Here is a 21,281-nt window from a genome sequence, read left to right on the forward strand (position 1 = left end):
AGGAACTCAATCCGAGTCTGGCTCCTGGGTGGCAAGGACCTAAGTACTTGGGCCTTGATCGGCCGCCTCCATTTCCTGGAGCTCACAGCTAATGCACCTGGGAAAGCAGTGGAGGGCGGCCCAAGACCCTGGACCCTGCACCCACATGGGAGCCCTGGAAGAAGCTTGTGGCTCCCGTCTTTGGCCCTGGCCCAGCCCTGGCCACTGTGGCCATCTGGGGAGTGAACCAGCGGATGGAAGATCACTCTCCCTCTCCCCCTCTCTGTAACTCTGCCCTTCAGATAAAATAAATAAATAGTAAAAAAGAAAAAAAAAAAATTAACGGCTCCATTCGGGCCAGCCCATCTTCCTTGGCAGACAGGTGTCACTCTCAAATTTTCACTCTCCTGACAATTATTTAATGCTCTCAACAGTCACTCCTTTACGTTTTAAAGGCGATTTCGGGGCCCTGCCGGAGGTGGAAAACAAACTCCCCAAACCGGCAGGTGTTCCAGGCGGGCGGGCACCAAGCTGAGACTCCCCGGACGCGATGACAAGACTGTGGCTCACCCTCCACGGCGTGGTTCACCTCCTGGATGAACAGCTGCAGCTTCATCACCAGCGTGGCCGCGTGGCCGTCCGCCTTCCCGGCCGCCGTCTCCTTGGGGCCAGCCTTGAAGGCCGCATTGATCCACTCCTTCACGTCGAAGTCGTCGGCCAGGAACTTGGAGAAGTCCATGGCGGCACGGCCTCGGGCCTGGGGCTCAGGCCTGGGGGGCTGGCTCTGGAGGACAGCGATGACGAAGTAGCCGGCGACGCGGCGAGGGCACCGCACACGCCTCAGCGTACCGCACCGATGGGTGATTGGCCCCTCGGCGAACTGCCCCCCTGTCCGTTCGCGCAGGCTGCGGCGGGGACTGAGCCTCGCCGCGCGCCGTACTTTCTTCCGGAAGTGGGTGGCCGTTACCATAGCGACTGCCGGCGCTCCCGGCGCTTAGCTAAGCGACACCCGGGAGAAACGCCCAGGACGGCGGGCCCAGGGCAGGTACAGCCTCCCGCCTTGTGTTAACATTTGCGGAGCACTAAACTTTGTGTTTGTTACAGCCGTCTTTACGTATATTAGCGCGTTTCTTCTCCTGAAGGCTGTTATGCTCCCCGGTGTACAAGGACTGGCAGTTAAACAACGGCTTTTCGAGGCAGCTTGCAAGTGGCACGGTCGGGTTTTGAACTCGGGCTGGCCACGGAAGCCCGCGTGGCCTTCCCCGCCCGGCTCTCCCCGCTCCGGCCGCCCTGGCCTCCCGCCCTTCCTGCGGCTCCACCAGGAACCCCGGCGGCCTCTGCACGGACTGGTTCCTCCAGCCTGAAACCGGAGCAAATCAGTGGTTTTTAGAGAAGTGGGTTAGAATCGTGCCGTCTGCAGGAGAGCATTTCCATCAGCTTAAAAATGGACCTGTGTGCCCAGCTGCTCCTACTCCCAGCCCTAGGGAATCACTAACCTACGTTCTGTCTATACGTCCACCTGTGCAGGACATGTCAGAAATGTCCTGGCTTTTTTCACTTAACACGTTTTTGAGGTCTAGCCTTGCTGCACTACGTATCAGCAGTTTGTCTCTTTGCTGAATATTATTCCATCGTATGGCTATAACGTCTTATTTTAATACGTTAGCATGTCTTGATAACGGATTTTGTTTATCAGTTGCCAGGTGATGGACATTTGTATTGTTCCTAGTTTAGGGTTATGATGAATAACCGTTGCGAGGAACATTTACAGATGTGTCTTTGTGTGGACATATGTTTTCATTTTTTTAAATTGATTTTGAGAGGTAGAGTTACAGGGAGACAGAGAGAGAGGTCCTCCATCCTCTGATTCACTCCCCAAATGGCTGCAATGGCCAGAGCTGCACTGATCTGAAGCCAGGAGCAGGAACTTCTTCCAGGTCTCCCACGTGGGTGCAGGGGTCCAAGGACTTGGGCCATCTTCCACTGCTTCCCCAGGCCACAGCAGAGAGCTGGATCAGAAGTGGAGCAGCCAGGACACGAACCAGCACCCATATGGGATGCTGACACCGCAGGTGGACACTTAACCTTCTACACCACAGCGCCTGCCCCACATTTTCATTTCTTTTGGACAGATTCCTGGGAGTGGAATCGCTGGGTTGTAAGGTACACTTGTGTTTGGCTTTTAAGAAACTGTCAAGCTTTGCCTCAGTGCCTGTGGGATTTCACGTGACCGTCAGCAGTGCATGCGGGTTCCGGTTCTGTTGTAGCCTGACCGATGTTTGGTATGCAGTGGCAAGTCGTTCTCATTTACATTTCCCTAATGCAAAATTGTCTTTTAGATGCAAATATTTTAAATTTTTATAAAGTCCATTAACACATTTTTCTTTTATACTTTTGGTGGTATATATAAGAAGTCTTTGCCGGACTCAAAACCATGGAGAACTTCTCCCAGGTTTTATTGTAAAATTTTTAAAGCTTTGCTCTTTTTTTTTTAAAGACTTATTTATTTATTTGAAAGTCAGAGTTACACAGAGAGAGGAGAGGCAGAGAGAGGACTTCCATCCGTTGGTTCACTCTCAGATGGCTGCAATGGACGGAGCTGTACCGATCCAGAGCCAGGAGCCAGGAGCCTCTTCCGGGTCTCCCACGTGGGTGCAGGGACCCAAGGACTTGAGCCATCCACCACTGCTTTCCCAGGCCACAGCAGAGAGCTGGATCGGAAGTGGAGCAGCCAGGACTAGAATCGGTGCCCATATGGGATGCCGGCGCTTCAGGCCAGGGCATTAACCCAGTGCACCACAGCACCAGCCCTTAAAGTTTTTGCTTTTAAAATTAGGCCTATACTGTGTTTTGAGTCCACTTTTTGTGTATGGTATGAGGTAAAGGTCTAAGGTTTGTTTTGGTGGGATTTATTCGTTTGTTTCACATGCAACTATACAATTATCCAAGGAAAGTTTGTGGAAAACTATCTTTTCTCTACTGAATTGTCTTTACATCTTTATAAGAATCAACTGACATCGGCCGGCGCCGCGGCTCACTAGGCTAATCCTCCGCCTTGCGGCGCCGGCACACCGGGTTCTAGTCCCAGTCGGGGCGCCGGATTCTGTCCCGGTTGCCCCTCTTCCAGGCCAGCTCTCTGCTGTGGCCAGGGGGTACAGTGGAGGATGGCCCAAGTGCTTGGGTCCTGCACCCCATGGGAGACCAGGAGAAGCCCCTGGCTCCTGCCATCGGATCAGCGCGGTGCACCGGCCACAGCGCGCCAACCGCGGCGGCCATTGGAGGGTGAACCAACGGCAAAAAGGAAGACCTTTCTCTCTGTCTCTCTCTCTCTCACTGTCCACTCTGCCTGTCAAAAAAAAAAAAAAAAAAAAGAATCAATTTAATGATTTCTAGATTCTTAATTGTGTGTCATTATCTACATGGCTATTTTGTGCCACTACCAAAATCTCTTGATTGCTGTAGTAAGTTTTGAAATCCAGTAGTGTACATCCTCCTCATTTGCTTTTAAAACATTAAGAGGCCAGCACTGTGGTGTAGTGGGTAAAGCTGCCACCTGCAGTGCCGGCATCCCATGTGGGTGCTGGTTCAAGTCCCAGCTGCTCCACTTCTGATCCAGCTCTCTGCTATGACCTGGGAAAGCAGTAGAAGATGGCCCAAGTCCTTCGGCCCCTGCACCCACGTGGGAGACCGGAAGAAGCTCCTGGCTTCAGTTTGGTACAGCTCTGGCCATTGTGGTCATCTGGGGAGTGAACCAGCAGATGGAAGACCTCTCTCTCTGCCTCTCCTTCTCTCTCTGTGTAACTCGTTCAAATAAGTAAATAAAATTATTTTACTACTCCAGGCTCTTTGCATTTCCACTTTATGGAAACTCTGGTGAGGATTCTGATAGGGATTTTGTTGAACTTACGTATCAACGTGAGATTTGCCATCTGGACAACACTGAATCCACAGTAGGAAATGCCTGCCTGTGAGATTTTCCAGCCCTGGCACTGTTGACATTGGGCTGCCCTGGGCCTTCCAAGATGTTTAGCACACTGCTCTCCTCCACTGTAGGCACCAGCAGCCTCCTCAAGATGTGACCACATCACCAAGCATTCCTTGGAAGGAAAAATCACCCCGGTTAAGAACCTCCAATTTACACGTTCATTAATTTTTGTTTCGCAGTTTTCATTGTATAAATATTGCATGCCTTTTAATGCTACTGGGAGTGGGTTTTCTTATTGTTTCATGTTTTAGAAATGGTACAATTATTTTTGTATGTCTTTTTATATTGTTTGACCACGTTGAATTAGCATATCTGTTGCATGTGTGTCCCCTGGGATTTGTTTACATAGAGATCATGTCATCTGTGAATATGTTTTTCCTTTTCAAATCAGCGGTGATGGCTCAAGTATTTGGGCCCCTGCCACCCACCTGAGACTTGGACATCCGAGTTTCAGGCTCCTGGCTTCTGCCAGGCCCCAGACCCTGCATGGCGGGGGTGGTGGGGCATTTGGGAAGTGAACCAGTGGATGGAAGATCTCTGTCACTCAGCTTTTCAAGTAAACTTAAAGAGAAAAAAATATAAAAGCAATGCCCAGAGATGTTACAGGAGTCGCCCAAGGTGCTGCATACAGGGAACCAAGAACTAAAACCTGAGCCTGACCCCCACACCCACCCTGTTTCACTCCAGCTGGGCAAGGGAGGAGTTGCTGGAGAAGCCTCAAGACCCAGAGGGAAGGAAGCAACGGAAGGCAAGGGCTGGAGGCGGCCATCAGGCAACTGCGTGCCAGGGTCTTCACCTGCAGCTCACGCCACACACACACGTGATCTGTACCCGACGAGGCGAGGGGAAAGGCAGGCAGGAGCTATTCTCTTCCATGCCTTTATGAAGCGGGTTACAGTCCTAAAGGCCCTGTCTCCAGGCTGCCTGCAGTGCCATGTGGAGGGAGCTCAGAGCCGCACAGCATTCGCACTCTGCTGAACTCGCCGAGAATCTCCCTGAAGACACCTGAGGAATTACCACCAATCGTACTTTAATTTTGAACCATGTGGATGTCTTTGTTTAAAAAAAAAATTAGCAATGGTCATGGGAATTAGTGTTAAACTTGGAAATTTTAGTTTAGATAAAAACTAAAAATTCACCTGTAGTTCCAGAACTCAAAGACTACCACTGTTCTCAGGGTACACAAATACCTGGGTGGGGTTGTCTGGTTTTAAAAACTGGGGTTGTGGGGCTGGTGCTGTGGCATGGTGGGTTAAAGCCCTGACCTGAAGCTCCGGCATCCCATATGGGCCCTGGTTCAAGTACCAGCTGCTCCTCTTCCGATCCAGCTCTCTGCTATGACCTGGGATAGCAGTAGAAGATGGACCTGCACCCACATGGGAGACCCGGAAGGAGCTCCTGGCTCTGGATCGGCACAGCTCCAGCCATTGTGGCCATCTGGAGAGTGAACCAGCAGATGGAAGACCTGTCTCTACCTCTCTCTTAAAAAAAAAATACTGGGGTTGTATGAGCAGCACAAAAGCACCATCTGTTTTCATTTAGCAGTAGTCCAAGGGCAGCTTTCTTCCCCCAAGAAACTGCCATAACGATGCCTTGTGGTGCACTGCTACCTACTACAGCATCGTCTCCCCTTCTTCCTGTAGTAACCAAACTCAGTTTTAGGGGGTGTCACTCTGTGTGCAAGTACCGGGACTGTCTTGCCTTCTCTGCAGCTAGGTGGGGCCATTTGGGGAGTGAGCCAGCAGACGAAAACCTGTCCTATTAGAAGATGGTGGCTTTAGCTCCAGACAGCACATCTGTATTACAAGTCCCAGGCAAGGAGTGAAAGAAATGCCGGTGTTCTAAGGTTTCCCGGCACTGTTACGTGATGTTTGCATTCACATCCAGGCATCATCCTCTAACAGGAGCCCGGGTCCCCACTGATGACTTAAATATATACATTTGAAAGGCAGAGTGACAGAGCTCTTCCATCTGCTGGTTCACTCCCCAAATGGCTGCAACCTGACCATCAAAGACCCCAGCAAGAACTCCAGGACTCCGTCCTACTGTTTCCTTAAATAGGAAAAGGCAGCACTGGTTGGTAAGCACTTTTACAGTGGGGTTAGGTAAGCATCTTCTGTACTGGAGAACGCGGGGCTAACACGGGGCCTCTGCTGTCTCAGCTTACACTGGTCTTCTCACAGAGATGTTCATGTTCTTCCGGCTTTCATTCATCCCGATTTCAGTGTTTACCATCTCCATGGATATTCAAAGAGTGGCTAACAGAAAAGGCAGCATGTTAAGCCGTCTTTAAGTCCAGTCTTAAGTTCACTGAAGAGATAAGAATATGGATTTAAAAAAAAAAAATCACCATGGCATTACCAAAGCTTGAAAGAACTTTATTGTGGCTGTGGCAAGGTGCGTCCTATCCTTGGCAGGTGACACCAGAGAGCACTGAATGCCGGTATGAATGATTTGCACTTGACCCCACAGGCATCAGGGAATCACTCGGGATTTTCCAGCAGATTGAGGGCTCAGATTTGCTAGAGAATTCTGGTAGCAGCAAGTATGACCCGGCACGGGGAGGCAGGCTACTGCACGGTCAAAAAATAACAAAAGCCCCACGCAGGGCGGTGGCGATGGGAACAGGAGGGAGGGCAGGGTGTGGCAGTATCCAGAAGACAGACTACATGAGACAACACTGCCCAGGGGACACAGGCAAAGCAGGAATCAAGGACCCACCAAGTCTGAGATGCTCCCAAATGAGAACAGGAGGGAGGAGGAGGATTTACAATCTGAAGCAGCCGTGGCACCCCCTCCAGATGAAAGGTATCCACTGAGAGTCTGAAACACGGACTGGGTATCAGCGAGGAGTCGCAAGCTCCAGATCGGCGTCTAGGATCCACCTGTGGTCCGGGGGGGCTTCACCGTCAGGCCTCAGTGGGTAGACTTAGCAAAGCCTCTAGGCCGCTGGGGATCCACCACGTTACACGGGCAAAGGATGAGGAGCAGACACAGAGGCAGGCCAAGAAATAACGAACAGGATCCCAGCAGAGCTCGGGGTAGGGGAAACCCTGGCCTCCATGCAAGTCCCCAGCAGACATGTGGATGAGCTCGTCTCTCCCCCAAGGGCAGGGACTTCGGTCCCTCCTGTACCCGCGAGCTCTGTGGCTCAGGGCAGCTGGTCAGTAACGGATAAGGACCGGGCTCTAGGTGGTCACTCAACTTGGCAATTAGAAAGCACTGATGACATAAACCAGGGCCATTTCAGGACCCCCGTCTTCCTCTTCCACGCCCACTCACATCCACCCAAGCACAGTGCCACTGGGGGTGTGTGTCCTGGAAAACAGAAGGTTCAGGCACACATAGGTGAGGTCACCGCTCAGCTGCAGGAAAGCTGGCCTCTCCTTCCACGTGCAACTCTTGCTCTTCGTAGGCAGACACTGTTGGTATATCGGGTGCCTCTTAGAGACTTCGTGTAACAGCTACAGAAGCTACAAAAGCCACGCGGGACTTGAGCATATGAGAATTTCAGATTGAAATGAATCTCGTGTGAATTAAGCTAAATGAAGAATCACCCCATCACTCATCTCTTTTACGGTTTTCACATTTGCTGAAAAATTAGCATACCTTACTCTTTGACAGCTCCCATCGCCCCTTAGTGGTAGCGGATTGCCAAGTACACGTGGAGGTCGAAGGTGAGACTGCGGAAGTACCGGAGCTTGCGGCGACAACTCCCAAAGGAGCCTTGCTGTTCCTGAGGTAGAGTCCTGCCCAGCCAGCCGCTCGGCCCTCGGACGGCCCCCGCGCAGCCACCTCAGCCAGGGCGGGGCTCCGTCTCCCCCGGATCGGGCCAGGCAGGACTTGTGAAACCTGCACCTCGAAGTTCCCAGCACACGGCAGCTGTCCACCGAGCAGTGACTCTAAGCCCGAGTTTCCCCTTCAGACTGCACAAGTAACAAACATCCGGGTCTCAGCTCTTCGGGGCTTCTCTCCGCCGAGGCAGGTAGGGGCCTCTGTCCTCCATGAACTTTGCTCCCTGCTCAGCGGAGGATGGTCCTCCAGCTCTGTCACCGCCGCTGAGTGCCAGGTGGCACTGCGTGTCTGGTTACTCAGCACTCCACGAGGCACATCTGCTACCTGGAGTTTATTCAGGGTCTCCCTGTGTTTGGTGGCCACTTGGGTCCTTGCCAAGCTCACCTCTGACCTCTCTGCATCACCACTCCCTGCCTCGGAGGGCGAAGGCAACAGCAGGGGCAGGCCCGTTAGCTAGGGTTTCCAAGGACTAAGGTGACGGCACAGAGACCTCTGGGGAAATGCCTGTGGACGAGGAAGATGAGGACGGAGACGAGGGTCCTGAGGAAGGGCCCAGATAGGCTGCCCAGCCCACGGAACCTGGGGCAGGCCTGGGGTCTGCTCTCCCCTCTGCCCCAGAGGGGTCCATCCAGGGGCGATTCTAAGGCACAGTGGTAAAGGACGTGATTGGCCCACCCAGTGTGGTCCTCTGGTCTCGCGGCAGCCCCTCGCCTGGACACAGTGCAACAAGCATTCCATTTCCAAGACCTTCCTGGACACGTGCAAGCAGCAACCGCTGATGGAAATGGAGACAAGGCCTTTCTTGGAAGAGAGTGTCCCAGGAGGTCCTCTCTGCCCCAAGACCAACCAGGTCCCTTCTGAGGTCCCTGAGAACAGCAGCCTGGGAGCAACCAAGACTTGCGAAGGCTGACAAGGCACACAGTGGATGAATGGGAAGGTAACAATCCGTGGAAAAGAACTTTGGCTTATAAAGCCTCCCACCTGAGGCAGGGACAGCCGTGTCCATGAACACGCAGAAACACGTATGATTGCAGCAGAGATGGTTATCAGAAATGCTGTGGCATTTCCCCACACTGCCCACATCCCAAGCCCTGCTCTACCCTCCCCCCAGTCCCAGTAACACACATACGCACGCACGCACGCAGGCACACGCACACAGTATCTGCAGAACTAAGTCAAAGGCTGACATTCAGAGCCCGACGTCAGGAGAGAACTCTTGGCACTCTGCACTAAGTCACGGTGAGGGTCCCGTCCAGACAGCAAGTGCAGCAGCGGCCCGCGCTGGACGCCAGGGCCCGTCCTGCGCCGGGTTAGGCTGTGCCCAGGACAGCCGGGTCCGGGAAGTCTTTCACTTCGCCTACTTCGCTGAAAGGCTGTCCACCCTGGTTGAATGTCAGCTTGTACCGTAGCCGGATGGGTTCCTGAAATACGAAAACACAGGGAGAAGTAGACTAGACTAATGGTGAACAACAGAGAGACAGAGAAAAGGCCTTCACGCACCCAGCAGTCCCCAAGGAACTGTGTGTGTATGAGTGAGTGAGAGAGAGAGAGAGAGAGAGAGAGAGAGAATTCCACCCAGGCAAGGGCTTCAGACAGCTGTCTCCAGGGACACCTAGCTCAGCCCCACTGGGAGCCCTTCCACTCTGCTGCAGGCCTGAGATAGACTGTGGTCCCAAGAGCCCAGCTAAGGAAGACAGGCTCGCCCTGTCAGATGGCCCTGAGCCTGGCCGCGATGGGGTAGTCTACCACCAGCCTCCGCTGCAATCAAACCAGACTTGTGAGCAAGGCCTGGCCGCCACGCCAGCCAGGAAGTCAGCACCCTTCGCCTCCCTGCGACCAGGACGTACCTTGTGTGGGTTGTCGAGCAGCAGCATCTGAGAAATCACGGCTGGAGGCATCAAGGGACTGAACGCAGGAAGCTTGGAGCTGGACGCCGGCTGCAGCTTCACTCTCATCGACTACGGGGGAGAAAACCCAACACGTGACTCACTCCGCACAAATGACAGCCTCACTGAGCGAGACCGAGGGAACAGGAGCGTGACCCCACAGCTCCCATCGGAGAGGAAAGGCACCCTCAGGAGACGCAGGGCTCCAGGCAGCATGGGATTGCGGCCAGACATCCTGCACGGATTGATAGGAGGATCAACAGATGAAGTATCTGGAGGTGAGCAGTCAACAGCTGACATCCGAGAGGCGGCATAGGAGCTAGGGCGTGTCAGACTGAATTGATAACTCTAGGACTTACTCGCGTTGTAGCCTTGGGCAAGATGTCGACCCTTTGAGCCTTGTGTTGATGATTTATGGAGTGTTTTATAATTTATAGTAGCGTTTTATGATTTATAAAATACCAACCCTTGTGAGACTACCATGTCTTTTGTCTGTCTTGAATCTTTTCCTTTCGGAAATGCCCCTCCCTCTGTGACTGCTTTGCTCAGTGGGGCTCCCCTGCCCTTTAGAAAGGGTGGACGTATTACCCCAACTGGCCAGGTACCCCGAGCCTTGGATGCAAGTTACCCGTCCAAGGTATGTGAGGACCATCAAGAAGGCCAATCAGAGCTCATTGGTGGGTAACTAACGTGCACACTGTGTGCCAGGCGAGTTTCATTCTGAAACAGGAGTGAAGGAGCTGCTATGTGGACAGAGAAACAGCCCCAAGAGGAGAGCGGCGTGAAGAGATGGAAAGGGACAGACCCTAAAGAATCCCCGAGAACCGACCCGGAGGCCCTGGGATCTGAAGTCGTCAACAGGAATTCCAGCCCGGTGAGCTGGGAAGACTCCATCCTATCTTACACCAGTGACGCTCCCGTGCCTTACACCTCCCAGAGAAAGTCCCAGAGCAACGACGACAGCCAGGCTGAAACGCTCGAAGGCGCAGGGCGGCGGCGGTGACTCACCTTCGGCACAGCCACCTGAAACATGATGTCCCAGACAGGCTGCGTGGCAGTGCTCATCATGGTCAGCAGCAACACCTGCACCTCCGGGTGCCCGGGGGCCCCGGTCTGCGAGAAGTGGAGCAGAATTCTGAATCCGTTCCGGTCATAGACGATAAGAGGAGGCAGGCTGCCTGGGGGAGAGACCCAACCAGGAGGGTTGGCACTGCTGCCAACTGCCCGACAGCTGGGCCTGGAAGACCCGCGTGCTGTTACCGCCAAGTGCTGTTGCTTCGCCTTTCAGAACAGGTTTTGGGCTTAACTTCCTGCACCACCCTAACCCAAGTTGCTTCTGTTGAGATGCCCATGACACTCCAGGCTTGCCTCTCCCCACCATGCAGCCATCCCACACACACAACCAGGCTTTAAAAAAACAACACTTGCTGCGGGCTGGCACTGTGGTGTAGTGGGTAAAGACGCCACCTGCAGTGCTGGCTTCCCATATGGGCACCAGTTTGAGTCCTGGCTGCTCCACTTCCAATCCAACTCCCTGTTATGGCCTGGGAAAGCAGTAGAAGATGGCCCAAATCCTTGGGCCCTGCACCCGCATGGGAGACCTAAAAGAAGCTCCTGGCTCCCGGCTTCAGATTGGCACAGCTCCAGCCATTGTGGCCAACTAGGGAGTGAACCATCGGATGGAAGACCTCTCTCTCTCTCTCTCTCTCTCTCTCTCTCTGACTCTCCTTTCTCTGTGTAACTCTTTCAGATAAATAAATAAATCTTCTTAAAAAAGAATTATGTTCGGCCGGCGCTGTGGCTTAACAGGCTAATCCTCTGCCTTGCAGCGCCAGCACACCGGGTTCTAGTCCCGGTTGGGGCGCCAGATTCTATCCCAGTTGCCCCTCTTCCAGGCCAGCTCTCTGCTATGGCCCGGGAAGGCAGTGGAGGATGGCCCAAGTGCTTGGGCCCTGCACCCCATGGGAGACCAGGAGAAGCACCTGGCTCCTGGCTTCGGATCAGCACGATGCGCCGGCCGCGGTGGCCATTGGAGGGTGAACCAATGGTAAAAAGGAAGACCTTTCTCTCTGTCTCTCTCTCTCACTATCCACTCTGCCTGTCAGAAAAAAAAAAAAAAAAAAAAAAAAGAATTATGTTCAATATATGTACATGGATTTAAAAAATACAGTGACATTAACAGAGCCTCCATCTCTGATTGGTAATAGTGCAAGTTTACTTTTCTGATCTTTTCTAAAACTGCATGTGGTTTTGGCCTTTATTTTTAATTATCTGTAATAATTTCAGATTATATGAAGTTATAAAGCTACTACAGAGAATTCCCAGATACTGTTCTCCTAGCTTCTTCAAACATTAACATCTTGCATAACGAGTCTAATTGCTGAAACCAGGGAATTAACACTGAACCTCTATTATTTTTAATTTTTTTTTTTTTTACAGGCAGAGTGGACAGTGAGAGAGAGAGACAGAGAGAAAGGTCTTCCTTTTTGCCATTGGTTCACCCTCCAATGGCCACTGCGGTAGGCGCGCTGCGGCCGGCGCACCGCGCTGATCCGATGGCAGGAGCCAGGTGCTTTTCCTGGTCTCCCATGGGGTGCAGGGCCCAAGCACTTGGGCCATCCTCCACTGCACTCCCTGGCCACAGCAGAGAGCTGGCCTGGAAGAGGGGCAACCGGGACAGGATCGGTGCCCCGACTGGGACTAGAACCCGGTGTGCCGGCGCCGCGAGGCGGAGGATTAGCCTATTGAGCCGCGGCGCCGGCCTGAACCTCTATTATTTTTAAAGTCAACAATTAGTCAAGTAATTGTGCAGAGGGCTCCCAGCACTCAGCAACCACGCATCAGTCTGCCTGCTGGCTTCCGGCCCCTGCTATCCCAACTCCCCACAGGAGGGCTCTGTGCTCTACGGGAAGAGCCTGGACCTGCAGCTGGGCCCTGCGCTGTTTCCTACTCCAGACAGGTGAGCGGACCACAGGCATCGCCTCAACTAGCTGGGCCATCAGTTTCCTTCCCTCTGGGACAAGGGTAATATCTACTGTTCGGGTTAATAGTTTGCGTGTCCCCCAAAACCCACGTACTGGGCCTTCGATCCTCACAATCTTAGGTTAAGGGTTAATGGATTAAGGGTGCAGACTTGATGGAATCAAGTCTAGGAGGTATGCCCGTGGGAAGGCTTTAGGTCACAGGTGTGTGTGTGTGTGTGTGTGTCCGTGGGAGGGCTTTAGGTCATGGTGTGTGTGTGTGTGTGTCCGTGGGAGGGCTTTAGGTCACAGATGTGTGCACGTGTGTGTGTTCTTCCTAAGACGCGGGCCCGTGGGAGGGCTTTAGGTCACAGATGTGTGCACGTGTGTGTGTCCTTCCTAAGAGGTGTGCCTGTGGGAGGGCTTTAGGTCATGGTGTGTGTATGTGTGTGCACATGTGTGTATGTGTGTGCCCGTGGGAGGGCTTTAGGTCACGGGTGTGTGTGTGTGCCTGTGGGAGGGCTTTAGGTCATGGTGTGTGTATGTGTGTGCGTGTGTGTGTGTGTGCCCGTGGGAGGGCTTTAGGTCATGGTGTGTGTGTGTGCGCGCGCGCACGTGTGTATATGTGCCTGTGGGAGGGCTCTAGGTCATGGTGTGTGTGTGCATGCGCATGTGTGTGCGCCCTTCCTACGGCAGTTCTCGCCGGGGGCGTGGTTATAAACGCAGTCTTGGGCCTGGCATGCGTGCTCTGCTCGCCGTGCATGTGACTGTCTGCCATTGGCCAGCCTCACCAGATACCTGCACCAGCGGGCTGCCCAACGATGGACTGGGAGCCAAGGTAAACCTAGGCTGGAGAGGGAAGGAGAGGGGCAGGCCGCCGCCCTCCAGGCTGCCGGAGGGTGCCGTTCCCGGCCCTCGCCAGAGACGAGCAGCAGTGCGCAGGCTCCCCATCGCTGGACTGGAAGCCAAAGTAAACCGCCTTCCTTCCCGAGTAGCTCCTCTCGGGTGTCTGAGTTAAAGTAACGAAACGCTGACGAACCTGTCCCCTTCTCTGCTTTCACCAGGATCCCCAGAGAAGGGGGATCGCTGGCTAAACGCGCCCCTCCTCTGAATTCCACCTTCCAGGCCACGCTACACAGGCCCTTCTTGAATTCCAAATGAACGAACGTTAGGTCCTGAAGCAGACTTGAGCCCCTTGGTCATTAAACTCAGCCTGCCAACATCCTTCACAATACCAGCCCCGAGACGCGAATTTAGGACACCGTCAGCTGGAGGGCCAAGAAGCTACCTGTTGCCCTGCGTCCAGGGAAAACCTCCACCGCGCGTCTTCCCAGACCTAGGAGCCTGGAGGGGAAGGGAGGGGTCTCACCCGAAAGCAGGGGGCGGCGTCACTTACTGGGCTTGACCGCCTCCAGAGGAACAAACACTTGAGCCAGAGGCGTGTTCTGCGAGGACGGGGAAGCAGCCAAGGGGCCGGCCTCCCAGGACCAACCCGGAGAGGACTTCGTGCCTGCTGGGACCTCCTTGGGGATGCTTTTCTGTGGAACGTAACTCCTGCAACGATTAAAAAAAAAACAAAGTCAAAGACTCGCAAGAATTGTAGAGTTCCAGGAATATGACTGAGCTTTAAGGACGAGATTAGGAATCACACACATACACACACACACACGTATAGGACTTCAGACAAGGAACCTATGCCTCGGTTTCCCCAGCTGTTAAGGGGCAAAAATAGAACTGTGTGCCTCAGAGGACTGCACATGAGATAACACACGGGGAGCATTTAGGGTTCTGCACATATTAAGAACGCAACAGCCCGTGCCATCGCTGGCACAGCTGGTAAAGCCGCTGCCTGCAATGCCAGCATCCCATATGAGCACCGGTCCGTGTCCCAGCTGCTCCACTTCTGCTCCAGCTCCCTGCTAATGGTCTGGGAAAGCAGCCCAAGTGCTTGGGCCCCTGCTACCCACACGGGAGACCTGGAAGAAGCTCCTGGCTCTATCCTGGCTCAGTGCTGGTCATTGTGGCTATCTGTGGAATGAACCAGCAGATGGAAGAAATCTCTATCTGCCTCTCTAACTTTTTCAAATAAGTCTTTAATAATAATAAAAATAAAAATAGAAGAAGCCTAGAGCCACTGTGATTAAGATGACTGACATGGCGTTGTCTGGAAATCCCTGAGGCCAGGCGAACTTCCCCAAATGCCAGCAGCAGAGCCGTGAGAGCGAGGCAGATGACACACAAGCAGGCACACGTTACACTTCGTGGCTTTGCCCGTGGGCAACACAAACTGAGATCACTTCAGGGAACTCCAAGGACGACTACCGCCCCTGTCACGAAACCTCCTATGGGCAGCACCAGGAACAGGCTCCTGGCTCGTGTCCAGTCCCACCAGAGCCCTGCACAGTCAGGGACGTGGGCACTCTCGGGCTGTTGGGCGGATGGCGAGCTGCTCCCACTTTCCTGGGAGCCAATGACGTCTATGAAAGTGTGACGGCCATCCCAAGAGCACGTCCACCTTCGGGAACGTGTCCTGCAGACACACCCAGAATGCGTACCACATGGTTACGAAAAAGAACAAGCACAATGATCTACACCCATAAGGAAACGTGTCAGATAGAACATGACCCCACCATGTAAGAACAAAACACCAATGCATTATTTCAGGTACAGGAAAAAAGCCAAGAAGGAATGGTCAACCCCATTTTAGGCAGCGGTAGTCAGGACTTGTCTCTCTAGCGATCAAATCTGGCTTAACTTCAGATTACACGGCAACGGGGCGAAGCAGACACCAGAAACATCACGGTCACCCACTACGGCTCGTCCTTAAATATGCCCCTCTGCAGATGTCCCAAAGCACGTGTTCCTGCAACCTAGGCTGGAGAGGGGAGGAGAGGGGCAGGCCGCCGCCCTCCAGGCTGCGGACGGGGGGTGCGGTTACCAGTCCTCGCCAGAGACGAGCAGCCGTGCGCAGGGGCAGGCTCACCCACGGCCCTCGCTGGAACTCACCGTGGTCCCGGAGCCGGAGCCGGCTGGCCTGAGAGGAGATCCAGCAAGTTCCCGTCTGCAGAGGGGCTCCGAGCGCCACCGCCAGTGGGGTTCCTCCGTTCCTCACAGCAGGGCTGACCGGCAGCCTGTCAAACCAGCAACAGCTAAGCTGAGGCCGGGGGACGCGTGGCCACCCGCCCGGCTAAGGCTGCGGCACGGCTCCACCGGCACCCCGGACACCACCACAGCCCAGGCCTAGCACGCGTCTGGGGGCAGCGAGAGAAAGGGCAAGGGCACAGGGCTCCAGGGCAGCCCCTGGGGAGCAGGAGCCTGGCCCAAACGAAGAGGGGGGTGGGGAGCAAGATGCCTCCCCGGGGTTCAAGCCAGAGGGGGTGGTGAGGAAAGGCCCTCCTGGCGCGGGCAGGACTGCGCCGGGCCGTGGCACTGCACCCCATCTCACCCCAGACAGCACTGCCCAGGAAGGAAGGTTTGAGGGACCCTTCAACTGCCACCCCGGCCCTTAGAAAGGATTCTTACCTTGCTCCCAACAGGAGGGTCGCCAATTCCTGTAAGGAAGGGTGCACAGCGGTCATTCTACCTGACACGACGTGGAGGCCATGCCCGCTGCTTCTAGAACATTCAGAGAGCCCAGACCAACCAGAGACCTAGCCAAGGCCATCTGCCGCAGACTGGTCTCAACTCTCAGACCGACGTGCAGGTCTCTGAATGGCGTGGCGTACTCGAGCCCCCAGAGCAGGCATCGGCTCCCCCCCCACGCCCCCCTCACCTAAGGCGGCCAGGTCCTGGTGAAGCAGAGATGGTGCCACAGTGCCAGCCTGCTCAGACCCGCCGTCCCCCTCCAGGTCGATCAGGGGGCAGTTCTTCAGGCAGCCTGTTGGGTTCTGAAAGACTGAAACAGGCAGGGTTAGGAAAACCACTCACTCAGACCAGAGCTATGTCCTATTGGCCGCCCCCAGGCCACCTCCTCCGCCGCGTGTCTCGACATAGCCCAAGCCGGCCACAGGACTGCCTGCCCGCCCCAGAGGCCAGAGCACCCCCTCCACGGACCCTAGCGACCCAGGCAGCAGCAGGTGTGGACATCTCCACCAGTTTGGAGGTTTCTGACCACCTACAGGGCTTGACACACACCAGGTAGCCGGGCCCAGGATATCCGAGCCAGGGACCCGACAGCCCGCACAGTGACCATTAGTCCAAGAGATCCAGCTCGCCTGGCACCACGGGCTGAGGAGAGGGACCACTTCTCTGGTCTCGGGCTCCAGGGGAAGCACTTGGAAGAATTCATACCCAGGGACCACACAGCCACGTTCTCTGTGTCGAGCCTGGCAGCATTCACAATGGCTCCTGCGGCCCAGGTGGCTACAGAAGCCAGCCTCACAGGAAAAGGGACAGAGGGCAGGCTCAGGTCTACACCCTAGCCTGCGGTACTTGGAGGCTGCGTTTCTCTGGTGCGATGTGCAGGCCGCCCCGAGGCAGAAGCAGGGAGGGGCTCCGGGCACCTACCTCTGGAGACAGGAATGTCTCCCAGTGAGCTGGTCACTGTGTTCCCGAAGGTGACGCGGCCCTCCATCACCTGTTTGTACAGCAGAACTCCCTGCGTGAGCAGATCATTCGCCTGCAGGATCTCCGCTGAAGAAGCAGAAGGCCCTGGTCAGTGTCCAGCAATCGCAATTACTTCTTAAAGGACTTATTTATTTGAAAGGCAGAATGGCAGAGAGAGAGACAGACAGACAATCTTTTCCATCTGTTGTTTCACTTCCCAAACGGCCGCAATGGCCGAGCCACACCAAAGCCAGGAGCCCAGAACTCCATCCAGGTCTCTCACGTGACTTGTTCCATCATCTGCTGCCTTCCCAGGTGCTCTGGCAGGGAGGTGGATCAGAAGAACATCCAGGAGTCAAACTGGCACTCTGATAAGGGACACCAGTGTCACGGGCAGTGGCTTAATCTGCTGCACCACAAGGCCAGCCCCTCCCCTCTTTTTTCAAAGACTTATTTATTTGAAAGGCATAGTTAACAGAGAGAGCAGAGTGAAAAATCTTCCATCCTTTAGTTCTTCCCAAATGGCTGCAATGGCTGGGTCTGGCCAAAACTAGGACCTTCATCCAGGTCTCCCATGCGGGAGCGGGGACCCAAGCACTTGGCCATCCTCTGCTGCTTTCCCAGGTGCATTGGGAAGGGAGCTGGATCAGAAGTGGATCAGCCGGGACTCAAACCTGCACTCACATGGGCTGCCAACATCGTAGGCAACAGCTTAACCCCTGCGTCACGGTGCCAGCCCCTCTCATCTCCTCCGAAGTCATTCCACAAGCAGCCTCCACATGGCTCTCCCAGGGTATGGTCCATGCCTGCTGCTCCCGATCACACAGTCAGGTGTCTGGGAGACGTCACCACCCAGACTGAGCCCTAATACTCTGAGGTCCCAAGGGAAGGGGAAATGCTTTCGTCCTCATCTATGTGTATACCGTTCAACATGATGGCATGCAGGCAGAACACATTTGAAATATGGCTCTTTCAATGAGAGACTTAAATTCAAATGCATTTATTTGAGAGGCAGTGAGAACAAGGGAGAGAGAACGTGAGAGAGCTCCTATTCACTGGTTCACTCCCCAGATGCCTGGGCCAGAGTGAGGAACCAGGAACTCAATTCACGTTTCCCATGTGGTCCGGGACTCAAGCCCTGGAGGTTCTCACCTGCTGCCAGCGGTGTCTGCAAGGGCTGGAAGTGGCGAGTCGGAACCTGGAACTGAAGCCAAGAGCTCCGACATGGAATGCAGGCATCCTCGTGGCTGGGCCAAATGTCTAACCCTAGGGAACTAAAACTTCTAATCTGAAATTGAAGCCTGAAGCCGTTTTGTCAATGCGAGTGCAAATACTGAAAGAACTTCGGATGCAGGCATTTAGCCTCCTGGTTCAGACTTGGGTCAGGACACCTGTGATCGGAGTACCTGGGCCGGATCCTGGGCTCCAGCTCCCTGCTGGTGCTGACCCCTCCAGACAGTGATGATGGCTCAAGAAGTCGAGTCCCTGGGCTCCCTGGTGTGGAGGACCTGGAAGGATTTCCCAGCTCCCAGGTTAGTCCGACCCGGCCCCAGCCATTGTGGGCAATGAACATGTGGAGAGGAGCTGTCTGTCCCTAACTGCCTCTCAGATAAAGCTTAGAGAAACTAACTTTTTAAAAAATATTTGTTAGAGAGAGAAGTAGAAAGAGACCTTCCATTCCACTAGTTCAATCCCCAAATAGCTGCAAAGGCAGCAATTGAGACAGTCCGAAACCAGGAGCCTAGAGCTTCTTCCATGTCTTCCACGTGGGTGCTGGGGCCCAAGCACTTGGACCATCTTCCACTGCTTTCCCAGGTGCATCAGCAGGGAGCTGGATCAGAACTGGAGCAGCTAGGACTTGAACTGGCACCCATATGGGATGCCAGCACTGCAGGCCAGGGCTTTAACCTGCTGCACACAGTGCTAGCCCTAGAAAAACTAACTTGATTCAGTTACTGCAAAACTTTTAAGTGTTTAGAAAACAAACTGGTATGTAAATCTGCTTTTTAAATCTGTAAGTCTCAAAACCTTAAGTATAGATGAACATTTCTAATGAAAAGCCAACCAAATTGAAATGCACTAAGTTTTGAAATCCAGAGGCACAGTCCCTTGTCTGGTTTACTTGCAAATGAACTTCTTCTAGGGGGGAAGAGACCAGCAGCACAGCTGGCGCCACGTGTGCCAGAGGACCTTAGGAGTGAGCAACCGCTCATCTCCCTCTGAGTTTCTGTGTTGCTTGCACTGTGGATGGGGAAGAACGCAGCGGCAAGCATTTATGAGTCAAGCACAAGTAGTTCTGAGTTCCATCCCACTGCCTCGGACCTCACCACAACCCCCAGGGAAACACAGGCTTAGAGCACAACTCCATCACGACAAAGAGACAGCCAGATGCCATGGGCCTCCGGGACACCAGTGATGACTTCTTGCTCCTCCACGTTGAGCCTGAATCTAATCAAGCCCCCGATATAACTAGCAATCAGAAAATATGAGGACGGGGGGACCAGTGCTGTGGCGCAGTGGATTAAAGCCCTGGCCTGAAGCGCTGGCACCCTATATGGGCGCTGGTTCGAGTCCCGGCTGCTCCTCTTCTGATCCAGCTCTCTGCTACAGCCTGGGAAAGCAGTAGAAGATGGCCCAAGCCCTTGGGCCCCTGCACCCATGTGGGAGACCTGGAAGAAGCTCCTGGCTCCTGGCTTCAGATTGGCGCAGCTCTGGCCGTTGCGGCCATCTGGGGAGCGAACCAGCAGATGGAAGACCTCTCTCTGTGTGTCTGTATCTCTGTCTGTAACTCTGTTTTTCAAATAAATAAAAATAAATAAAAAAAAAAGAAAATATGAGGACAGGACATTAATCACCACCATGGGAGACACAATTAGCCAAATAGACAAACAGAATGCTAAAGCTATAACACCACTTTTTTTTTTTTTTTTTTTTTGGTGCGAGAAAATGAATATGAGAAGGGGAGGCGTCCCATGTGTCCTATCAGCTAAGGGACTGAAGGGGGGCTGGCACTGTGGCATAGCGGGTAAAACTACCACCTGTGATGCCAGCATCCCACATGGGTGCCGGTTCATGTCCCAGCTGCTCCACTTTGACCCAGCTCCCCGCTGATGTGCCTGGGAAAGCAGCACAAGATGGCCCAAGTGCTTGGGCCCCTGCCACCCACACGGGAGACCCAGATGAAACTCCTGGCTTTGATCTGGCCCAGCCCTGGCCATTGCGGCCATCTGGTGAATAAATCAGAGGATGGAAGATCCTCCCCTCCCCAACTGTATTCTGACTTTCAAATAAATCTTGGGGAAAAAAATAAGGCTGAAGAAATATCAACCAATTCCGCAATTGAGTCTAATTTAGGACAAACACTTCGATTTATGATTAAAGAGAAAAGCTCAGGGAAATCTATGCACTGACTAAATATTTGATGTTGTGGGGGCGTCTGGATAGACAGGGGTGCAGGTGCTGGTACAAGGAAGGCAGGCAGCAGATGGGAAGAGTGGCCAAGAGTTAGACACTGGTAAAGACGGGCACTGTTAAGAACATTCTAGACGTAAACAACTCTCCTCCACCCCTGTCAAGGTCCCTGCGACTCCCCCTCAGCCTGGCTCACTGGTGAGGATGCTCACCTGACCCCTACAGGGACACACGCCGGTGTGTCTTGGACACACCTTGGACATCTACCACCCCAGCTGTTTCGTGGATCCCTGTGGGATCCTCGTTCTAGGCTTTCAAACCCGTTTCTCATCCAAGCCTAGATTCTGCAGGAAGTCAGTTCTGAGGCCGGCAGGCCATGCCCTTCCCAAGCCCAATCTCCACAGAACTCTGTCTTGTCCCTGGTGTCGCAGCAGCATGGCCAAGGGACAGGTCTCTGTCGCACCAGGGGTGCCAGCCACGTCTGCGGAAGCCAGACTCACCGAGGGCGTCGTCGTCATCAGTGGTGTCGCTCGCCAGCCGGAACAGCGTAGGCCGCAGCTTCTCACAGCGTTCGTACACGACCTGGGGAGACAGCTTGACTCACAACACACCCTGGACCCCACACGGTCCAGCCCGCCTCCTCAGTTGGCCCTGCAGCCATGTCTGAGGTTTTGGGCACCATGACAGGTTCTGGAGAAGTCTGGGCTACCAGTAAAAGCA

At 54.1% G+C, this 21,281-nt stretch overlaps 2 protein-coding genes across 2 annotated transcripts in view; both read right to left on the bottom strand.

Annotated features, from left to right (window-relative positions):
• COG7 (component of oligomeric golgi complex 7) overlaps window positions 1-895 on the bottom strand; it is a 69,137-nt gene extending 68,242 nt beyond the window's left edge. Inside the window, exon 1 of the mRNA XM_062180424.1 lies at window positions 550-895. Within this exon, the coding sequence (XP_062036408.1) occupies window positions 550-718 (169 nt within the window). The 5' untranslated portion in view covers window positions 719-895. The remainder of the gene's footprint in view (window positions 1-549) is intronic.
• A 5,426-nt stretch (window positions 896-6,321) lies between these two features.
• Window positions 6,322-21,281, bottom strand: part of GGA2 (golgi associated, gamma adaptin ear containing, ARF binding protein 2) — a 31,901-nt gene continuing 16,941 nt past the window's right edge. Inside the window, exons 9-17 of the mRNA XM_062179848.1 lie at window positions 21,062-21,143; window positions 17,112-17,237; window positions 16,378-16,500; window positions 16,128-16,156; window positions 15,612-15,736; window positions 14,002-14,159; window positions 10,654-10,823; window positions 9,607-9,717; window positions 6,322-9,180 (exon numbers count right to left, since the gene is read on the bottom strand). Of these exons, the coding sequence (XP_062035832.1) occupies window positions 9,070-9,180; window positions 9,607-9,717; window positions 10,654-10,823; window positions 14,002-14,159; window positions 15,612-15,736; window positions 16,128-16,156; window positions 16,378-16,500; window positions 17,112-17,237; window positions 21,062-21,143 (1,035 nt within the window). The 3' untranslated portion in view covers window positions 6,322-9,069. The remainder of the gene's footprint in view (window positions 9,181-9,606; window positions 9,718-10,653; window positions 10,824-14,001; window positions 14,160-15,611; window positions 15,737-16,127; window positions 16,157-16,377; window positions 16,501-17,111; window positions 17,238-21,061; window positions 21,144-21,281) is intronic.

The sequence above is a fragment of the Lepus europaeus genome, chromosome 21 (genome assembly GCF_033115175.1).
Source record: "Lepus europaeus isolate LE1 chromosome 21, mLepTim1.pri, whole genome shotgun sequence".
In the NCBI taxonomy this organism is placed as follows: Eukaryota; Metazoa; Chordata; class Mammalia; order Lagomorpha; family Leporidae; genus Lepus; species Lepus europaeus.